Source organism: Fukomys damarensis, unplaced genomic scaffold (assembly GCF_012274545.1).
Source record: "Fukomys damarensis isolate Sample0158 unplaced genomic scaffold, DMR_v1.0_HiC HiC_scaffold_26, whole genome shotgun sequence".
NCBI classification, from domain to species: domain Eukaryota; kingdom Metazoa; phylum Chordata; class Mammalia; order Rodentia; family Bathyergidae; genus Fukomys; species Fukomys damarensis.
Window position 1 is genome coordinate 26,200,153 of NW_022900938.1, and position 16,426 is coordinate 26,216,578.

The following is a 16,426-nucleotide window of genomic DNA, read 5'->3' on the forward strand; positions in this document are numbered from 1 at the left end:
CTTTTCTGAGAGGTACTACACAAGCAGCCCTGAATTTTAACCTTTATCTGTCATTATAGTCATTAAAAAAAATTTTTTTTTTGGTAGAAGTAATACCAAAATGACCATTCTTATTTTGGACAATTTCAAGGGAGCTACCCAAGTGAAAAGATATTCTTTCTCTGATACTATTTCCTCATTATCTGGACATGGTTTGATATGACATGAAACGTCTGTAACTTATAGTCTCTTTTACTGATTTTTATTGTAATCTACATGTTTCCCAAAGAAAACCTGAATATTGGTTCTATTATCACTCTAACTGAAGCCTTTTGAGAAAGACTTACTCCCTTATAGACCAATTAACCAAAATGAGAAGTATATTGCAAAAGTAATCTATGAATGCCGGGTATGGTGGTACATGCCTGTAATCCCAGCACTTGGGAGGCTGAGGGAGAGAGCTGTCACAAGTTTGAGGCCAGTCTGAGCTACACCATGAGTTCAAGGGTATCTTGAACCGCATAGCAAGATCATGTCTCAAAAAAGGAAAACAATACAAGCCAAACAAAACACAACTATCCTATGAGCAAATCCTGGTTGTAAAAAATAGCAACATGTAGGTTAAATCGGTTGGAACTTTTTTCAAATAACTATCCTTGGAGGTCAATTTTCATGTGGCCATTCATTCAATAAAAATATTTAGCAAGTATTTACTATGTCCTAAGCTTTGAGAGTAAATAAGCAAACCAAACACAGAAGATTCATGTCCTTGTAGAGCTTGTATGTCCTCATGGGAGAAAACAGACACTAAACATAATAAATAAATAATCATGTACCCAGGAAGGTAAAAAGAGCTACAAGGAAACACCATGACCATGATGGGTGGACAGGGAGTCCTGGTCTGGGGGCGTGTGGATCACCATAGTAAATATCGAATCTGCCAGACCTCTATGAAGATGAACTTCAAGACGACGAGAGAGGTAGCTGCACAGACAGATGGGCCTGAGTATTTTCAGCAGCAGCAGCAACAAGGCAAAGGCTGTGTCCATCATGCTTTGAAGTCTGATGTGCTCAAGGAATAGCACGGAGTGTGGCCAGAGCGACAGAGGAACTGAGGCAAGTGGCAGCGTTACGATTGATTTCTTTCTACCAGTTCCTTCCCACCCATCATTAGTATTTTTAAAAGGCAATTCAATTTTGGTGAATTGAAAGTAATCACTCTACCAGATAATCCTAGTATATAACTATTCTCAGTAACATATGTACTCATAGGTGAATCAGGAAGCTAAGAGGTCCAGAAGAAAATGATTTCCGGGGTGTTGGGAACACTATTTGTTGCATTAGTGTAGGTACAAGGCACTTGTAAGATTCTCTAGTAATACACCCTATCATAATCACCACGAAACAGAGCTAAGTTCTTATGCAGACAGATGGTTTTTCATCCTTCCCTCACACTCCTTTGGGACTATTCTTCAGTTTGTTCTGCGGACAAATGTAGGCAACAGCCCTCAGGTTGGTGGATGCCCAGCCAAGGCATTTTTTACATTTTCTGATTTACACTGACACTGACAAGCAGGTCAGGGACAGTGATCAGTTGCCTGGAGATTCAAGTTCATCTTCTACCCAAGGAGAACATGGAGACTCTTGAGAGCCTCCTCAGGTCAGAGTTGCCTTGTTCTTTCTTCTGCAGCTATTTAGCTCTCATGGCTTCTGCCCTGGTCCCTAATCCACAAGGTGAAAGGGACACTTTCCATGGGGCCTGCATTTATCTATCCTGGCCATGTAGTCAACTTTTCCACAACTCAGAGACCACTGTGTCTCTAATTTCTATTCTCCAGTTCCACTCAGTTAAACGATTACTTTTTGGTGAGTTTGTCTGTGGTTAAGGTAGTTTCTATCTTAAAACAAAAGTTCAATAAAGTTAAAACCAGCATCTTTATAGACGTGACTAGACTTTTCAAGAATATGTGCATCTTATTTAGCTCGATGGACAATTGTGGAGAGTATATTGCATGACAGCCTGATTCCAATTCATTAATTTTTAAAATCTTGATAAGGGGATCAATTTCCTCATCTGCACAGTAGGTGGACTGCATCAGATTAGAGCTCTCAACTCTATCATTCTAGGCATCAGTAATTAGATGGCATTTGAAGTCTTTAACCTACTAATTTTCTACCTAGAGTGGGAGAGCGAGTACAGCACACAAGCAAGAACATGAGCACACATCCATCCACTGTTCAGTACCTGTTGCGGTCACTTACAGTTTGGGATTTGAAAAGTTGACTTAAACAGCTTTAATTGGGTCTGTGTGCAATTCTCTCCCCTGAAAAGTGCTTAACATTTATGAATGACCATTCACACTCATGTATTACTAAGATAAACAGCTTTCCTAAAGGTAGTCAGATAATTTTTTTGAATGATATCCAATTATTTCTCTGACTTTCTATTAATGCAGTCTCCAAACTACTCATGCTGCATTGATGATAAAGACTAACAATAGAAAAATCACCTGTACTGCTTCAGTTAATTCTAATCTGAACCACACACTGCAAATCCAAGCCATCTCTGGGCCCCATCTATGCTCTTTCCTCCAGAACCATACTTATACCTGTTCTGAGCTCCCTGGCTGACAAAAATGATGATTGCACTCTGAGTTTTGTGAGCAATTACATGCAGGCGCAACTTAATACTTTGGGCTACTTTTGCAATTCTGACTTTTTTTTTTTACTATCTTGGGTTTTCTTAAATCATTAAAGGAGACTATCAAAATGCCCTAGGCATATAATAAAAATTGCACCAGTAGGCTGGGGATTTAGCTCAGTGGTGCTGCCACCTGCTTCACAAGCACAAGTCCTGAGTTCAATCCCTGTTGCAAAAAAAAAAAAAAAAAAAAAACTCCAGCGATGTTTTCCACTGGAAGATGAAATCTTTTCTCTCCAAGGTACTTATTTATTAGATTTCATCATCTCGTATACAGTGTACTCTCAGATAATAGCTGCTTCAAAACAATAGTTCAGTTAAACTGGAGCTAATTTGTCAACTAGTATTTTAAACTGTTCCCTGAACATAATTAAAACATAGCGCTTGATCTAACAGTTCATAAGTCTATATTTGCCCATTCTTAACACAGACTCTGAAGTCTAACCAGCCGAGTGCCTAACCAGAACAATACCTCCACATTTCCTATTGTTCAACCCTGAAAGATTGCTTTTGACTCACTGAAAAACAAATTTTCTCTATTTAATTTTAGAATGACTAGACATAAATTGATCAAAACACATACAGAAGATTAGAACCATTTTATAATTGTTTCTTAATATATCTGATATAAACATCAATAACAACATAGTGTCCTTGAATATAGTATGGTTCCTTTAAAAATAAAAGCTTTGTGTTTTAGACAAAGTTTGCTTTGTGAAGATGATTTCTGCATATAAATCCCCTGGACCTAGAAAACATTTGCTTTATTACTGTGGGACTCACAGTCATGCCCATAGCAGTAGACCAATTTTCATTATAGTCATATTTGTAAGAATATGAAAAAAAGCATGAATAAAGAAATTGGTCTTTTTCATTTCTGCTTCAGAAAGCATTATACACAATGAAATACCTTTAATGGAAGCCACACCGTCATGAATTTATGTGCTGTTCACATCCTATCACCCTGACGCATTTCTTTGAGTGATCCAAACAACATTTTAAACAAAATTGTCATTTTGAATTTCATCAATGCAGGTTGGAAAATTTCCATCCTTGTATTTATAACTGTTGAAAGTTATTAGTGAGAATGTAGACTCAGGCTTGGCTGAAAGAATATTATCATTTTAGGCCGAAAATGTTTGCCTTCATTTTCTGTAGCAGCAATTAAATAGACTGTGATCCTAAAGTCCTCATTCAAATGTAAATGGAGAATAAGCATTCCTGAATTTAATAAAATTAATTCATACAGTCAGTGAATTTGCAATCTAACTCATATGGATAGGAATCAGGTGTTTAGGACTAGACTACTTATTCAACAGACGTTCACACTCTCTAAGAAACAGAACTGACAGTCATTGCTTAAAGCTGATTTCATTTAACTGGCAACTTCAGTAGCAACAGACTCCACCCTACCCCACCCCTTGTAGTTTTCTTATTTGAACCTCCAGGGCATGTAGGAATTTGTGATTTTCAACATGCTCTTCTTTCCAGAGATCAATAATAGTTTCCTTTCTCTTCACTCAGGATTTTGCAAGTTAGGAGTAAAATTTAGCTGCTCAGAGCAGGATGTCTGTGAGGAAGTGGACTTGCAGTATGTAGCCTGGGAATGGGAGAGGGAGGCAGCCCTCTCCCAGTGGAGATAGAGGGCTCTATCTCCATTCCAAAATGAATAAACAGATGGTGAGGAGGTCAGGCAACAGTTATGTACACCAAAAATAATCACAGTGAAACAGCTTTTCCATTGACTGCATATGAAAATATAAGATTCCCACATTTAGAAATGGGTCGCTAAAGTCCTGATTAACAGCATAAATGTACCTTTTTTTTTAAAACATAGAAAAACAACCTTCAAAATAGGGCACCAACAAATCTTAACATTAAAAATAATGTTATATGGGGCCAGGGATTTAGCTCAGTGGTTCTGCCGCCTGCCTTGCAAATGCAAGGACCTGAGTTCGATCCCTGATACCAAAGATAAATTAATAATAGTAATAATAATAATAATAATAATGTTATAACCAAAATACATCAGTCAAGACAAAAATGAGATACAGTACCAACAATTTATAGCAATACAGTTAACTGTCCTGACTTAAGAATGTGTGTAAAATAAACAAAAGTTCTAAAGCTTTAACAATTTGGTTAAAACAAAACAAAATTAACAAAGAAACAAGGGGCTAAAAACTAGTTAGGTGTTGAGATAATGACTAATATGAAGTATATTCAGGATGAAGAAATCAGTCAATTCAGAGTTGCTTCACATTATGTAATTTGTGAAACTTATGCCTTTCTCTTTGTAGCACATGATGTGATATAAATGTCAATCTTTGGGTTTTTGTAATCTATAATTTTTCTGGTTGTCATATTTTAACTGGCCTTGAATTTTGGCTCACTATAAAGAGAATTAGTTAAATCAACCATTGAAAAATGATATTTCAAACAAGGCTCTTGAAAATTGTAACTAAAATTCACTTTTATTCTCATGTACAGCCTATTATAGGATTGATATTTATGGGAAAATTTGGGAAGGAATGAAAAAGCGCAATTCAGTCAGTGGGGAAATGTTTGTTCAAATTATAAAGTGACCAACACCTGCCTCGTAAGCGCAAGGGCCCGAGTTTGACCCCCAATATCAAAAAACAAACAGAGCAAAACACATTATAAAGTGGAGGAGTCTTTTCAGTAATAAGTAAATTATTTCTTTCTCTACAATTCAGCCTGTGAATAAAACCCCACTCATATTAAATTGAATCAAGGTCCCCCGCAACAGATTACATATTTCCACCTTAAAAAAGATATATGAGATTTTACTTCCATAGCTTTTTTGAAGTAACCCATTAAATATTATCCCTGTAATTCAAATCAAGTGTACACAAAGAACTCTGGTAGGTTCCTCCACCATAGGTCTCGTGATCAATTACAACTACTCTTCAAGACAATTTGACAGGAAAGGAATTTCTTCAACAGCTTCTAAAAGCAAGAGCTGTCTGTTTGGATTCAGTATTACTCTCTGTTGCTAGATGTGCCACTGCTTTATAGCTTTTAGAAACAGACAGATATGAAATAGGGGACTGCTGGGTAAGCGGTGTTTACCCAATCATTCTTCTGTGCAGCATTTATGGTCCTGTTTCGAGATCAAGGACTCATAATCTTGTCTACCATGAATAATTTAGTTAATATTTAATCTTTAATTGACTTTATTACTGTGGGAAAAGATGCAGTAAAATTTTATTTGGATAACAGCAAACAAGGCAGTAGGGCTACTAATCACTTCTGGTGGGCCTGGCCTTGATGTGTGATGCCCTCAGTCGATTCCTTCCTCTCCCCCATCCCTGCTGTGTTTGCAGCCTCCCCAAACACACTCTGATTGCAATGATGTGGATTTTTAAAATTATAAAAGCATAACATTTTTCTCATTTAACTTTAGGTCCTCAGAAATTTCATATTACTACAAGCCTTGCTAAGTCATAAATACCTGGAACCAAAATGCCTCATTTATATGGATTTTCTGGGCTGTGTTTACCCGTGGTGCAGTCACACTAATTTGCATGTTTTTTAATGGGGAAAGGTCACTTCTAAAACATTTAAAATATACTCCATGTTACAGTGTGTGAAGTGATGTACCTTAACAGACTAAATTTCTTCTTCTTCAGTTTTTTTTTTTTTTTTTTGCAGTTTCCCTGGGACAAAGGCAATGGCAACAGTTTAGGAGACCAAGACAGCCCATCTGAGTTGAAAATACCCAGAATGATCCATAGGGGGCAGCCTGTGCTCAATGAAAATTAGATTGCAGGACACAAAAGCGATCCTCTCCATTTGTACTGCAAAAGTCTGAGGGCCAAAATGACAATGGGCAATCAAAGACTGAATTTTGTGCCTTAGAAGATGGAAAAAGCCTCCTCCAGGTCGACAGGTTTGGGATGCTGCTGCAAGTTGTTGGGAGTTGTTCAGGGGAACTCTTACTATGAGAATCAGCCTGATCTTTCCCTTCTCATCCCTCTTCCTTCAGGTGCCGGGCATTCCTACCTCACAAACACCCAGAGCTCTAGCTGTAGAATTTACTTTAAGCATCTTACCTCCTGGCAGATCTCTGGGCCATGAAGTTTTTTTTTTTTTTTTTTTTTTTTTTTTTTTCTGTTTGGGAAACGTGAGTTTTTTCCTTCTCTTTTCTCCAAGCTCCACTTCTCCTTGATGATCTGGTGAACACTTAACTACCCTCTAATTTGCCCATTAATTCTTATGTACTAATGGCTCTGATAACTGTCATTCACTCTTAACCACAACCTCATAAAGCAAGTACTGCTTTCAATTCCATTTCACAGTTGTGAAAAGTGAGGTACAAAAATGCTATACGGTGACCAAGACTAAAGCCAGAACCAAATGCATTTCTAGTTCTGTGCGACTCCAGAGCTCAGGTTACTACCATGCCAGCTGCTTTTCAGAAAGTCAGGAGGAAAGACGGCATGGACTTCGGAAAACACCTCTGCATGAGACACCAACACAGAGGGGGAGGAGCACTCTGGAGGGTGGGATGAGATGGGGAATCAAAACCATGGTTCAGGAAAGACACGACACCAGAACTTTTCACACATTTAGGTCTTAGGACCACTGCATATTCTTAAAAATCCTTGAGGACACCAAAGAGCATTTGTTTAGGTGGATCCCATCTATTCGTATTTACCATGGTAACAATTTTTTTTTTTATTTTTTTGGTACTGGGGATTGAACTCGGGTCCTTGCGCTTGCAAGGCAGGCCGCCGAACCGCTGAGCTAAATCCCCAGCCCCTGTAACAATTTTTTAAAAATTAAAACACATTTATCAATTTTAAATAAGAACAAATCCTATTATGTATCAGGAAATATTTTTTGAACGATAATCATGTTCTTCCAAAATAACAATGAAAAGAGTTGATGAGAAGACTGGTATTGGTTCACATCATTATAAAAGTCTGTCTTCATGCAAGAGAGTTGAAGTCTCACAACTGCATGTACACATGTGGTTTGTTGCCAAATGTTGATTTGGTTGAAGTACTTGACAAAAATTCCGTATCAAATACATATTCGGAAGGGAGAGAAGCACCCTAATACCATATTTTGGATAGTTATAGGTGGCATTCGTCTGTGATACTGTACCAAAAATTGACAAGTCAGAAACTTAAGGGCGAGTTCCAATGTAGAAACTAAAACCATATTAATAAACTTCATATTTCATTGCATTAAAATCCACTGGTCTGTCCTGCACTTTGAAGCCATCTCTCACTCATGTGTGATTTTTAGAATATCACGCACATTAATCATTTAGAAAACAGTGGTTCCCTCACTTTAATGATATGTCTTGCAATGCAATTAAAATCTCATCAGAAAAGTCTAAGTACTGAAGATCTATCAAGCTCTCACTGACAGACACAAATTTTCCAAACATTTATTTTTTGCTTGAAAGCTTAAGTTTTATCAAGGGCTTCTCTTTCAAGCTACTGGACAAGCTCACTCTGTGCATTTTCATGAAAATGCCTGCAGTAGAGTTGGAATAACACAGTTTGTCAGCTATTCTTTCAAGTCAAAATGGGTTTCTATAGGGAAAAAAGCAATTTGTTTAGGTCACAAACTTGGTTTTCCTTGAGACACTGAGGTACATACGATGCCCAGTTCTCTATGCCTACTGCCTATTATGTCACACATAAATTTTTTATGTCTGTGCAAGAATAGAGGTTTAACAGAACTAATACTTTTCACTCTTTCAGCAAGGGCATTCTTGAGTGAAACTACCTTTTATTTTCTCCCTGCAAGTGCGCGGCAATGACTGGTACATTGCAGTGCTGCCACCAGCAATTCTGCCACTGTTACCTTTGCAGTGAATTTTCACAGTGACAAAAGCAAAAGACACGCCCATACTATGAGTACAATGCTGACTGCGAACCTCCAGCAAAGGTTTTAATGATCACCAAAGATTCCAAGACCTCACCTTGAGAACTGCCGATTTGGCCAAAGTATTTCCACGTGTTGTTCTAGGAACTGCCAATTAATTATTAATTAATAATAGTGACACCAGCCCAGATAAGCTAGGTTCTGGAGCAATAACAAAGTCGTTAAATCTCAGTGGTTGAGATCAAAGACTTATTTTTTATTGCACTGCATGTTATCCTGTGTGGCGGAGGTCCTGCTCCCTGATGCAGTCATGGGCTTGGGCTGATGGAGGAGCCCCCATCTTTAATGTTCCCAAACAGTGTAGAGGGAAAGTGAAATCCCTAGGGGTCTCACACCAACATCTACATACTCTGACCCGGAACTGGCCTAAACCCACCCCACTTACTGCCCACTAGTCACATGGCCCCATCAACTGCAAGAAAGGAAGGGGTGGGGTACTTGGAAGCATGATCCTAGATGCGCCTGAGGATAGAGAGCTGGCGATATCTGATGACCAGGCCAGGGGCTTGGACTCTAGAGACCAGGACTCTAACCTTTAAGCCACACTGCCCATAACAATACTTTCCCCAGTAGAAGAAAAAATGAGATAAACAACACTTTTTCATAATGATAAATTTAAAGGATTTTCCTTTATTGTAAGATGTCCTTGCTCCTTTTCTTCTGTTAAAATGTCCTCTGTATTATTAATTAATGTTGATAACTTTCCAAAGAAAAACAAAGCATTGGCAATCCACCACCACCACCCCCACCCCTCCCCCCAGCCCCACCCGGGGATTGAACCCAGGGCTGCTGCCCTGAGCTATATAGCTCCAGCCTTTTCTTTTCTTGAGACATGGTCTCACTAAATTGCTAAATTACCCAAGCTGGAATTCCACTTCCAATCCTCCTATGTCAACCTCTCAGTGTTGGGATTATAGGAGTGTGTCTCCATACCCAGCTATGTGGCAATCTTAAGTTACTTCTTCTTCATAATTATTCTGTTAGACTTAATTGACTAAAAATTTAAAAATCAGTGACACTAGTTTTGGATTTAACACTAGGCTTCATTTCAACCAGATTTGATTACATGTGCCAGGTACTATTTTAAGCTCTATCTGTCAAGCACGGTACCAGAGAATTTCATGTACATTGTTTCATTTAAACCTATGCCATAACGTATTCTTTTAAGAAAATTGAAACATGCAGTTTCCTAAAGCAAAGTCCTGGGCTCCAAAAGGCAGCAAAAACACTCACAGTAATTGGATGCCAATTACTCTCTGCAAAAGTTACCACAGACCAGGCACAAGCCCGTCAGCGAGTTTTTTGCCACACCTGATCATCATACCTCTCTTTGTCAGGAATCTTTGACAAGATGTAGTGTTTCTGCAGGTTAAAGACCAAGAAAACAGGTTGATTTGGCCAGCCGGGGCCTGGGACTCAGCCAAGGATGCTTTCCTGAACATGAGCAGGACCCACTGGAGAAGGGCTAGGCCTTTGAGCTAAAAAGCAGCTTAGTTAAAAGGCACACAAAGTTTAGACATAAGCAAGCTGTTAGGATCTCAACATAGCAATATTTATCAGCCTCCCTTAGAGAAGTTAGATGTGCAGGAGAAATGCTCATTGTAAATAGGTGCTGAAGAACAGTATTTTAACAAAAATCAAGCCATGGAAAAAAGAAGATGTTTCAAACAGTGTTGAATACTAAGAAGAATATGCCTATTGTTTTAAGAAGATATCTTAATTTTTTAACAAAAGAAAGCAGAGAAGAATGGGAGGAAAGAGAGAGGAATAGAGTACAGAAGACTAAAGAAAGGGGGGAGAAACCTCAAAGTTTAGCTTACATATTTTTGTAGCATGTAATATTTAAATTACAAGTCTATTATATCTTGGTTATTCCTCCCATCCTGAAAGAATAACAATATTTCCTCTCACTGACCAAGTAAATCTCAACTGTGAGAATGGCCAAGAGGGAAACTAGGAATGAAAGGTTCTCTCGTTTTCTCATTTTTGAATCCTGAGTCTTAAAAATGGTGAATAAAAGAAGAGCTTGTGAATATAAAAGCAACTTCAAAAAGATCCATGAAGCCATTCCATAAAAAAACAACAACAACAACAAAATTGATTTCTAAAGCTCACTGAAGATGCTGACTCAAAGAATTTCAGGCATGAATTCAAATTGAATGTTTATAAATCCTGGATCCTGTTTGAAAATGGCCATTCAAGCTCAGTGTCATTTAATAGGAGAACCAAAGAGACTTTGGACAACCCTGCATGAAAAACCTCATGAACGGCCTTCAGAAGTTGGCTCCCATACTATTGCCAATGATATCTTCAAACACCTGTATTCCATGATGAAGAAGCAGACTGCTTTCCCAAGGTTTAGTTACTAGCTCCGAAAAAGAAGCTACACTAATAATATGATAATAAATAATATATAATATAATAGTAATAATAATAACGAAGACAGAGCCACCAAGGACCCACAGAGCCAAGCAGCAAGGGTAGGGATTAGCTTGAGAGTGTTCCTCCAAAGCCTCATGCACTCAGGGATGGGACTTTTTCGGAAGGCGACTGAATCAGAGGGGCCGCACAGCTGACTTGATGTTGTGGGGGGTCTGGTCAGACGAGGTAGGTCAGCGAGGATGCGATGTGGAAAGATTCATCTCCCTTCCTCGTTCTTCTCCATGATGTGAGTAGCTTTCCTTTCCACAACGCCTTCTTGCCTTGGAGCCAGCTGACCATGGACTAAAACTTCTAAAAGCCAGGAGCCCATGAGCTCAAACAGAGCTTTCCTCCTTTAAACTGTAGGTGTTAGGTATTGTGTCTCAGCAATGAGAAAGTGACTACGTACGAAGGTGTGAAGAGAAAAAGCAAGAGCTACAGCTCTCTAAAATGGAATGGCAGCAAAGGGAGAGGCTCTTTTAAAACCTCTGCTAATTAATAAGCATATCTGGTAGCGGCCGAATCCCCATGTTATACAAGCTACCAGAATGGGCTAGGCGTAGCAGGAATATACGCAAGTACTCTGATCAACAGAAGAAGAAAGAGGCTCCAGACATCTAGGACAAGCTATTGGAGTCAACTTGGAAAACAGTGCATAATTTCTAAATATTAACAATATTTATAGGCTAGGATCAATTCCACAAACCTCACTGTAAAGTTGTCCTTTTCCTACTTGCTGTCTACATTGATGCTAAGTAGGTGAAAAATAATAAAAGTTATTTACTTCAACCTTTAACAACTAGTGCACCCAGGAAAATGACTGAGATAATAGTCATTGAACTTAAACTACTGACAACTCCCTGAGCTCTGCTGGCTCACAGGGTACATAAACAGGGGGCCGACAGCACAAGCAGGTGGGGGAGCCTCACTGACTTCTGGCGTAGCAGTGTCTCAATACGACAAGGCTTCTGGAAGTCAAGGACAACTACAGGTAATGCCCATGACTCTGACAGCACCGCAATTCTCACTAAGCCAAAAAGGAACCAATAAAAAGGCAGAGAGCTATAAAAGGGTTACCACCTCTACCATCAAGTGCATGGCAGGGCAAGGCCAGAGCAGCATACGTGTCTAATTTGAGAGTGAGTCACAGGACTTTCCTTGGTAGACTTGGGCTCTAATTCATGCCCACAGCCCATGACCTTGAAAAACTTTATACATAAAACCACTGTGGGTCAATTTTCTCAAGCTGAAAAAAAAAAAAAAAAAAAGGAAGAATGTGCTACCTCTTTCTTCGTTATGCAAATATATGGTGTGGCTACCAGGATGGAAGGGCTACTCAAAAAGAAAAGAAAATGCAAAATGAGCCCTACTGTGGTACCTGGCACAAAGGAGATATTCAGTCTAAGTTCTGACACAAATGAAGATGGCTCTTCATATCCAACAGAGGAGGAGATTGTTCTGCATTATCATCAGGAAGGATCTTTAAATGTTCCTAGGAGGTGGCCCAGAGTGTTGGGGGCAGAGTAAGGGAACCACAAACTGTGGGCATCGATGATGAGTCATCTGCCAGGTAGTCTTGACAGGGACTATCCATTTCTGACAATCAGATGATAGAACCATATTTAGGCCTTGCAGCCATTAAAACTCAGGAAAAACATCTTTTTCTTAGCCAAATAGGCCACTGCTGTTGGCTGGTGGAAGAGAAAGGGGAACTTAGGTTCTAGACCACAGACTTCTAAATGCTTTTCAGCTGCCACTTGCATTTGTAATTTTGCAGATCATTGGTCTACCCAATGATGATACAGGATTGGGCTCATCATAATGTACGATCCTGTTTGCAAATGAACCGATCCATTTACTCCTTTACCTTACACTTACTGATATTGCCATCAAGATAAATGTATCCTACTTTCTATTGACTGTGTTTCCTTCAATTTGTACACTGAAATTCTAACGCCCAAAACAGTAGTATTAGGAGGCAGGGCTTTTGGAAGGAGACCAGAGAGCTGCCTTGTCCCTTCCACCATTGCAGGGCACGAGAAGGTGCCATCTATGAAAAAGTGGGCTCTCAACCACGCACAGAACCTGTTGGTGCCTTCATCTTGGACTTCTTCCTTTCCAGAACTGGGAAAAACAGATTTCTGTTGTTTATGAGCTACCCGGTCTATGGCTTTTGTGACAGCGGGCCAAATGGACCCAGACTCTCTATGTCTAGTGAAAAGGGAGAGGCAGGTCACCACCCTGTTAGCATATAATATGGTAAATGTGGGGAACTCACACACTAAATACAGGAAGAGTAGTAAAAAACACTGCGAGACCAAAAGAAGGCATCGTAGAGGTTTCTTTTGAAGGACTTAAGTGACAAGGGGAAAATAGGGTATATTCTAGTCAGAGACGGTTTTGGAAACAATAAAGATATACAGGAATATGAATGAAATATACAGGAATAATAATGAACAATGGTGAGAAGATATTTGCAGCTCAAGTTCATGTGTGTGATAGAAGTGGACAACAGAGTGGAAAAGGTGGGTTTGTCATGCTGTTTACAACACTGAAGTAGTTTGGGCTTGGTCTTGAAGGTTTTAGCAACTTAACTTAGGGGGCAGGAAGACAAGAACAGCTGTTACAAGGACCATTTAGGAGGCTATTTTATCAGACTGGGTAAATGCAGAGGACTCATTTTAAGCATGCTAGCAATATTAAGGAGGCAGGATGAGGAGAAAAGGAGTAGGAACAAGGCCAAGAAGAATTTAAAGAAAAACTTCCTACCTTTCATGAGTGTTGGTTAGAAGGGTTACAGACAAAGAATCAGACTAGGAGATCATGCCTTCACCTGGCAACACTCGGCATGTTGGGCTATTTCTCCATTCACAAAACGAGGATAAGTAAAAAATAATCTAACTGGAACTGGAGTGATTACGAGGATGAAATTCAGAGAGACGTATAGTACAGGGTCTTCTAGAACCTTGGTGGACTGAAATACACACAGCAGAAGGCATTAAGACGGAGGATAGTAAGACAACCTTGCAGGATTGGTTCAAATAGGTGAGAATCTTGAGAAAATGGAATCATAGTGAAACCAACCAATAAATAGCCAAAAGTACTGATTCTGCCCAAAGGCTGGCAGGATGGAAGCCAGAATGAGGAGATTTAGCACTCAGGAGGTCATGAATACTCCCAGCAAAAGCAATTACAGTGGAGGAAGCAAGAACACAGTTTGCTTAGGACTGTTACATTTCTGAGATATATTTTGACAGCAGACAACCCTTTAATTGGGAAATTCACTCTACAGGGATGAAACACTGAGACTTTTCTCTCTCCCAGGAACTACAAATAATTTTTTTTTTCTTATTTAATCTGGACAATGGAGGGACTTGGAAATCAGACTGAGAGCAAATTACTACCACTGGGATTCACTGCTATATTTTCGCATGAAGAAAAGAACACTGGGTCGTCTGGGAAGAGTAAAGGGACAGTATAAACAAAATAATACTGGCACAAACATAGAGCATTTTATGTAATAAGAAAAGCAGTGCTAAGCTAGTGCAGCCAGAAAGTCAGAGGTGACTGTCTTGGAGACCACACCCACCTGCCAAGGCCCATCAACAACATGCTTGCAAGCACTTTATGACATAACCACTCTTACCTTCCTCTTGATATCAGTGAACTGGGAAAACATTAAGGACCAATAAAACGATAGCTCCAGCATGTAATAGTAGTGAAGGTCAGTTGTGAGAGGCTGAGGATATAAGAAATAAAAAAGAATGATTAATAGTTAATAAAGAACCCAATTTATATACCAAACATCTCAAACTCAGTGCTTAAAAGAAACACAATATTCTGCTGTACAAATGTAGTCCTGCCCCATTCTCTGTGTAGATAATGGAGCTTTCAAAGGTGGCTCAAATACACAGCTTGATGACATTCTTTTCATCTCATTTCAAACCCACAAAGCATTAATCGGCGTGAACATTTGGGATCCAATTCATTATTCAGTTTAACAGTTAACATTTATGGTTCTTTGAGAATCTGCAAAACATCTTAGCCAACCTGAAAAGATTTCTCTTGTATACACAGTAATTATAACCCCGGACAACTGCTGGAAATACCAGGACAAGGAAGGTGGGTAACAGAAACTGGGGCACTGTATGGGTCACGGAGGCAGTTTCAAGTTCTGCACTAATTAGAAAGTCTTCTTGTTATTAGGAAATGTTCAGTACCTCGCAAATATAAAAAGAATTACTCTGAATTATTTATTAAAAGATCAGAGGGACACAAAAGCTACTAAGACATAGCAGACTAGGCACCCAGCCAGGAAATTTGGGATCAAAGCCCTGCTCCACAGCTTTGTAGGCATAAAACTGGCCCTTAAGTTTACTTATATGTAAGACGGGCAAGTTACCTGCTCTGATTTCCTCAGCAGTTCAGAGAAACAAGACTATTTATTCTGCACATAAATCCATAAAGCCAAAACAGCAGAGGAATGGATAAAGAAAATGTGGTATTTGTACACAGTGGAGTACTGTTCTGCCGTACAGAAGGATAACCTTGAGTCATTTGCAGGAAAACGGATGCACACTGAAACCACAATGGTAAGTGAAATAACACATAAGCTTAAATATCACATTGTTTCTCTTATATGGAAAACTCAAAATATAAAGAACGAAAGAAGTAAAAGATAGTAAGAAATAAGAAGATCAATGTGCTTGCGAAAGGGAAGGGCACGGAGAGGCGGGCAGTGGGGAGGGGTGAAAAAAGAATTGAGATGTGTTATGTGCATGAATCGATGTGTCCAGATACGTGCTAATAAAAAAGATTTCTAAAACCAAAATATCTTTAAAATAGTGTGGAGTTGTTTTTCATTGTTTTATCACACTATAACAAAATGTCTTACTTTACCAGAATAAACAAAAAACCTTCAAGAGTCTCCACACAAATGTGCCCCTACCTCTGTGCATGTGCATTTTATAAACAGCAAATGCGACTGATAGTATGTTCTGACCTCCCCGGCAGTATCAGGAAAGGAAAAGCTGGCACTCAATTCACTAGCTACTCTAAGCACAAGCATTAAGGGAGACAACTGCTCCGCTAAGATTTTTTACAACAGAGTGCGTGAGGGGTAGGACACTCTAACCAGCAGTCATAAGCTCTGTGTGAACATTACTTTGCTCTGACTGAAATCCGTCTGTTGAAGCCCAATGTCCAAAGTGACGGAATTCGCAGTGAGTTCTTTGGGAGGTAATCAGGTCCTGAGAGGGGAGAGCTCATGAGTGGGGGGTGATTTCTCCTTACAGTAGTCCGTGATGGCAGCCTGTACTAAGAACTCACACTAGTATCAATGTTTTTGTCGATCTCAGCATCACCCGGGAGAGAAGGCATCACTCTCTGGACTGCCCTTTT

The 16,426-nt window shown here is 39.3% G+C and overlaps 1 protein-coding gene across 3 annotated transcripts in view; it reads right to left on the minus strand.

The window, feature by feature from the left end:
* The window catches only part of Cers6 (ceramide synthase 6), a 281,534-nt gene that overhangs the window by 43,375 nt on the left and 221,733 nt on the right, over positions 1-16,426 (minus strand). For all 3 annotated transcript variants that reach the window (XM_010606924.2, XM_010606923.2, XM_010606926.2), the window contains exon 6: positions 14,673-14,765. In XM_010606924.2, the coding sequence (XP_010605226.1) occupies positions 14,673-14,765 (93 nt within the window). The remainder of the gene's footprint in view (positions 1-14,672; positions 14,766-16,426) is intronic.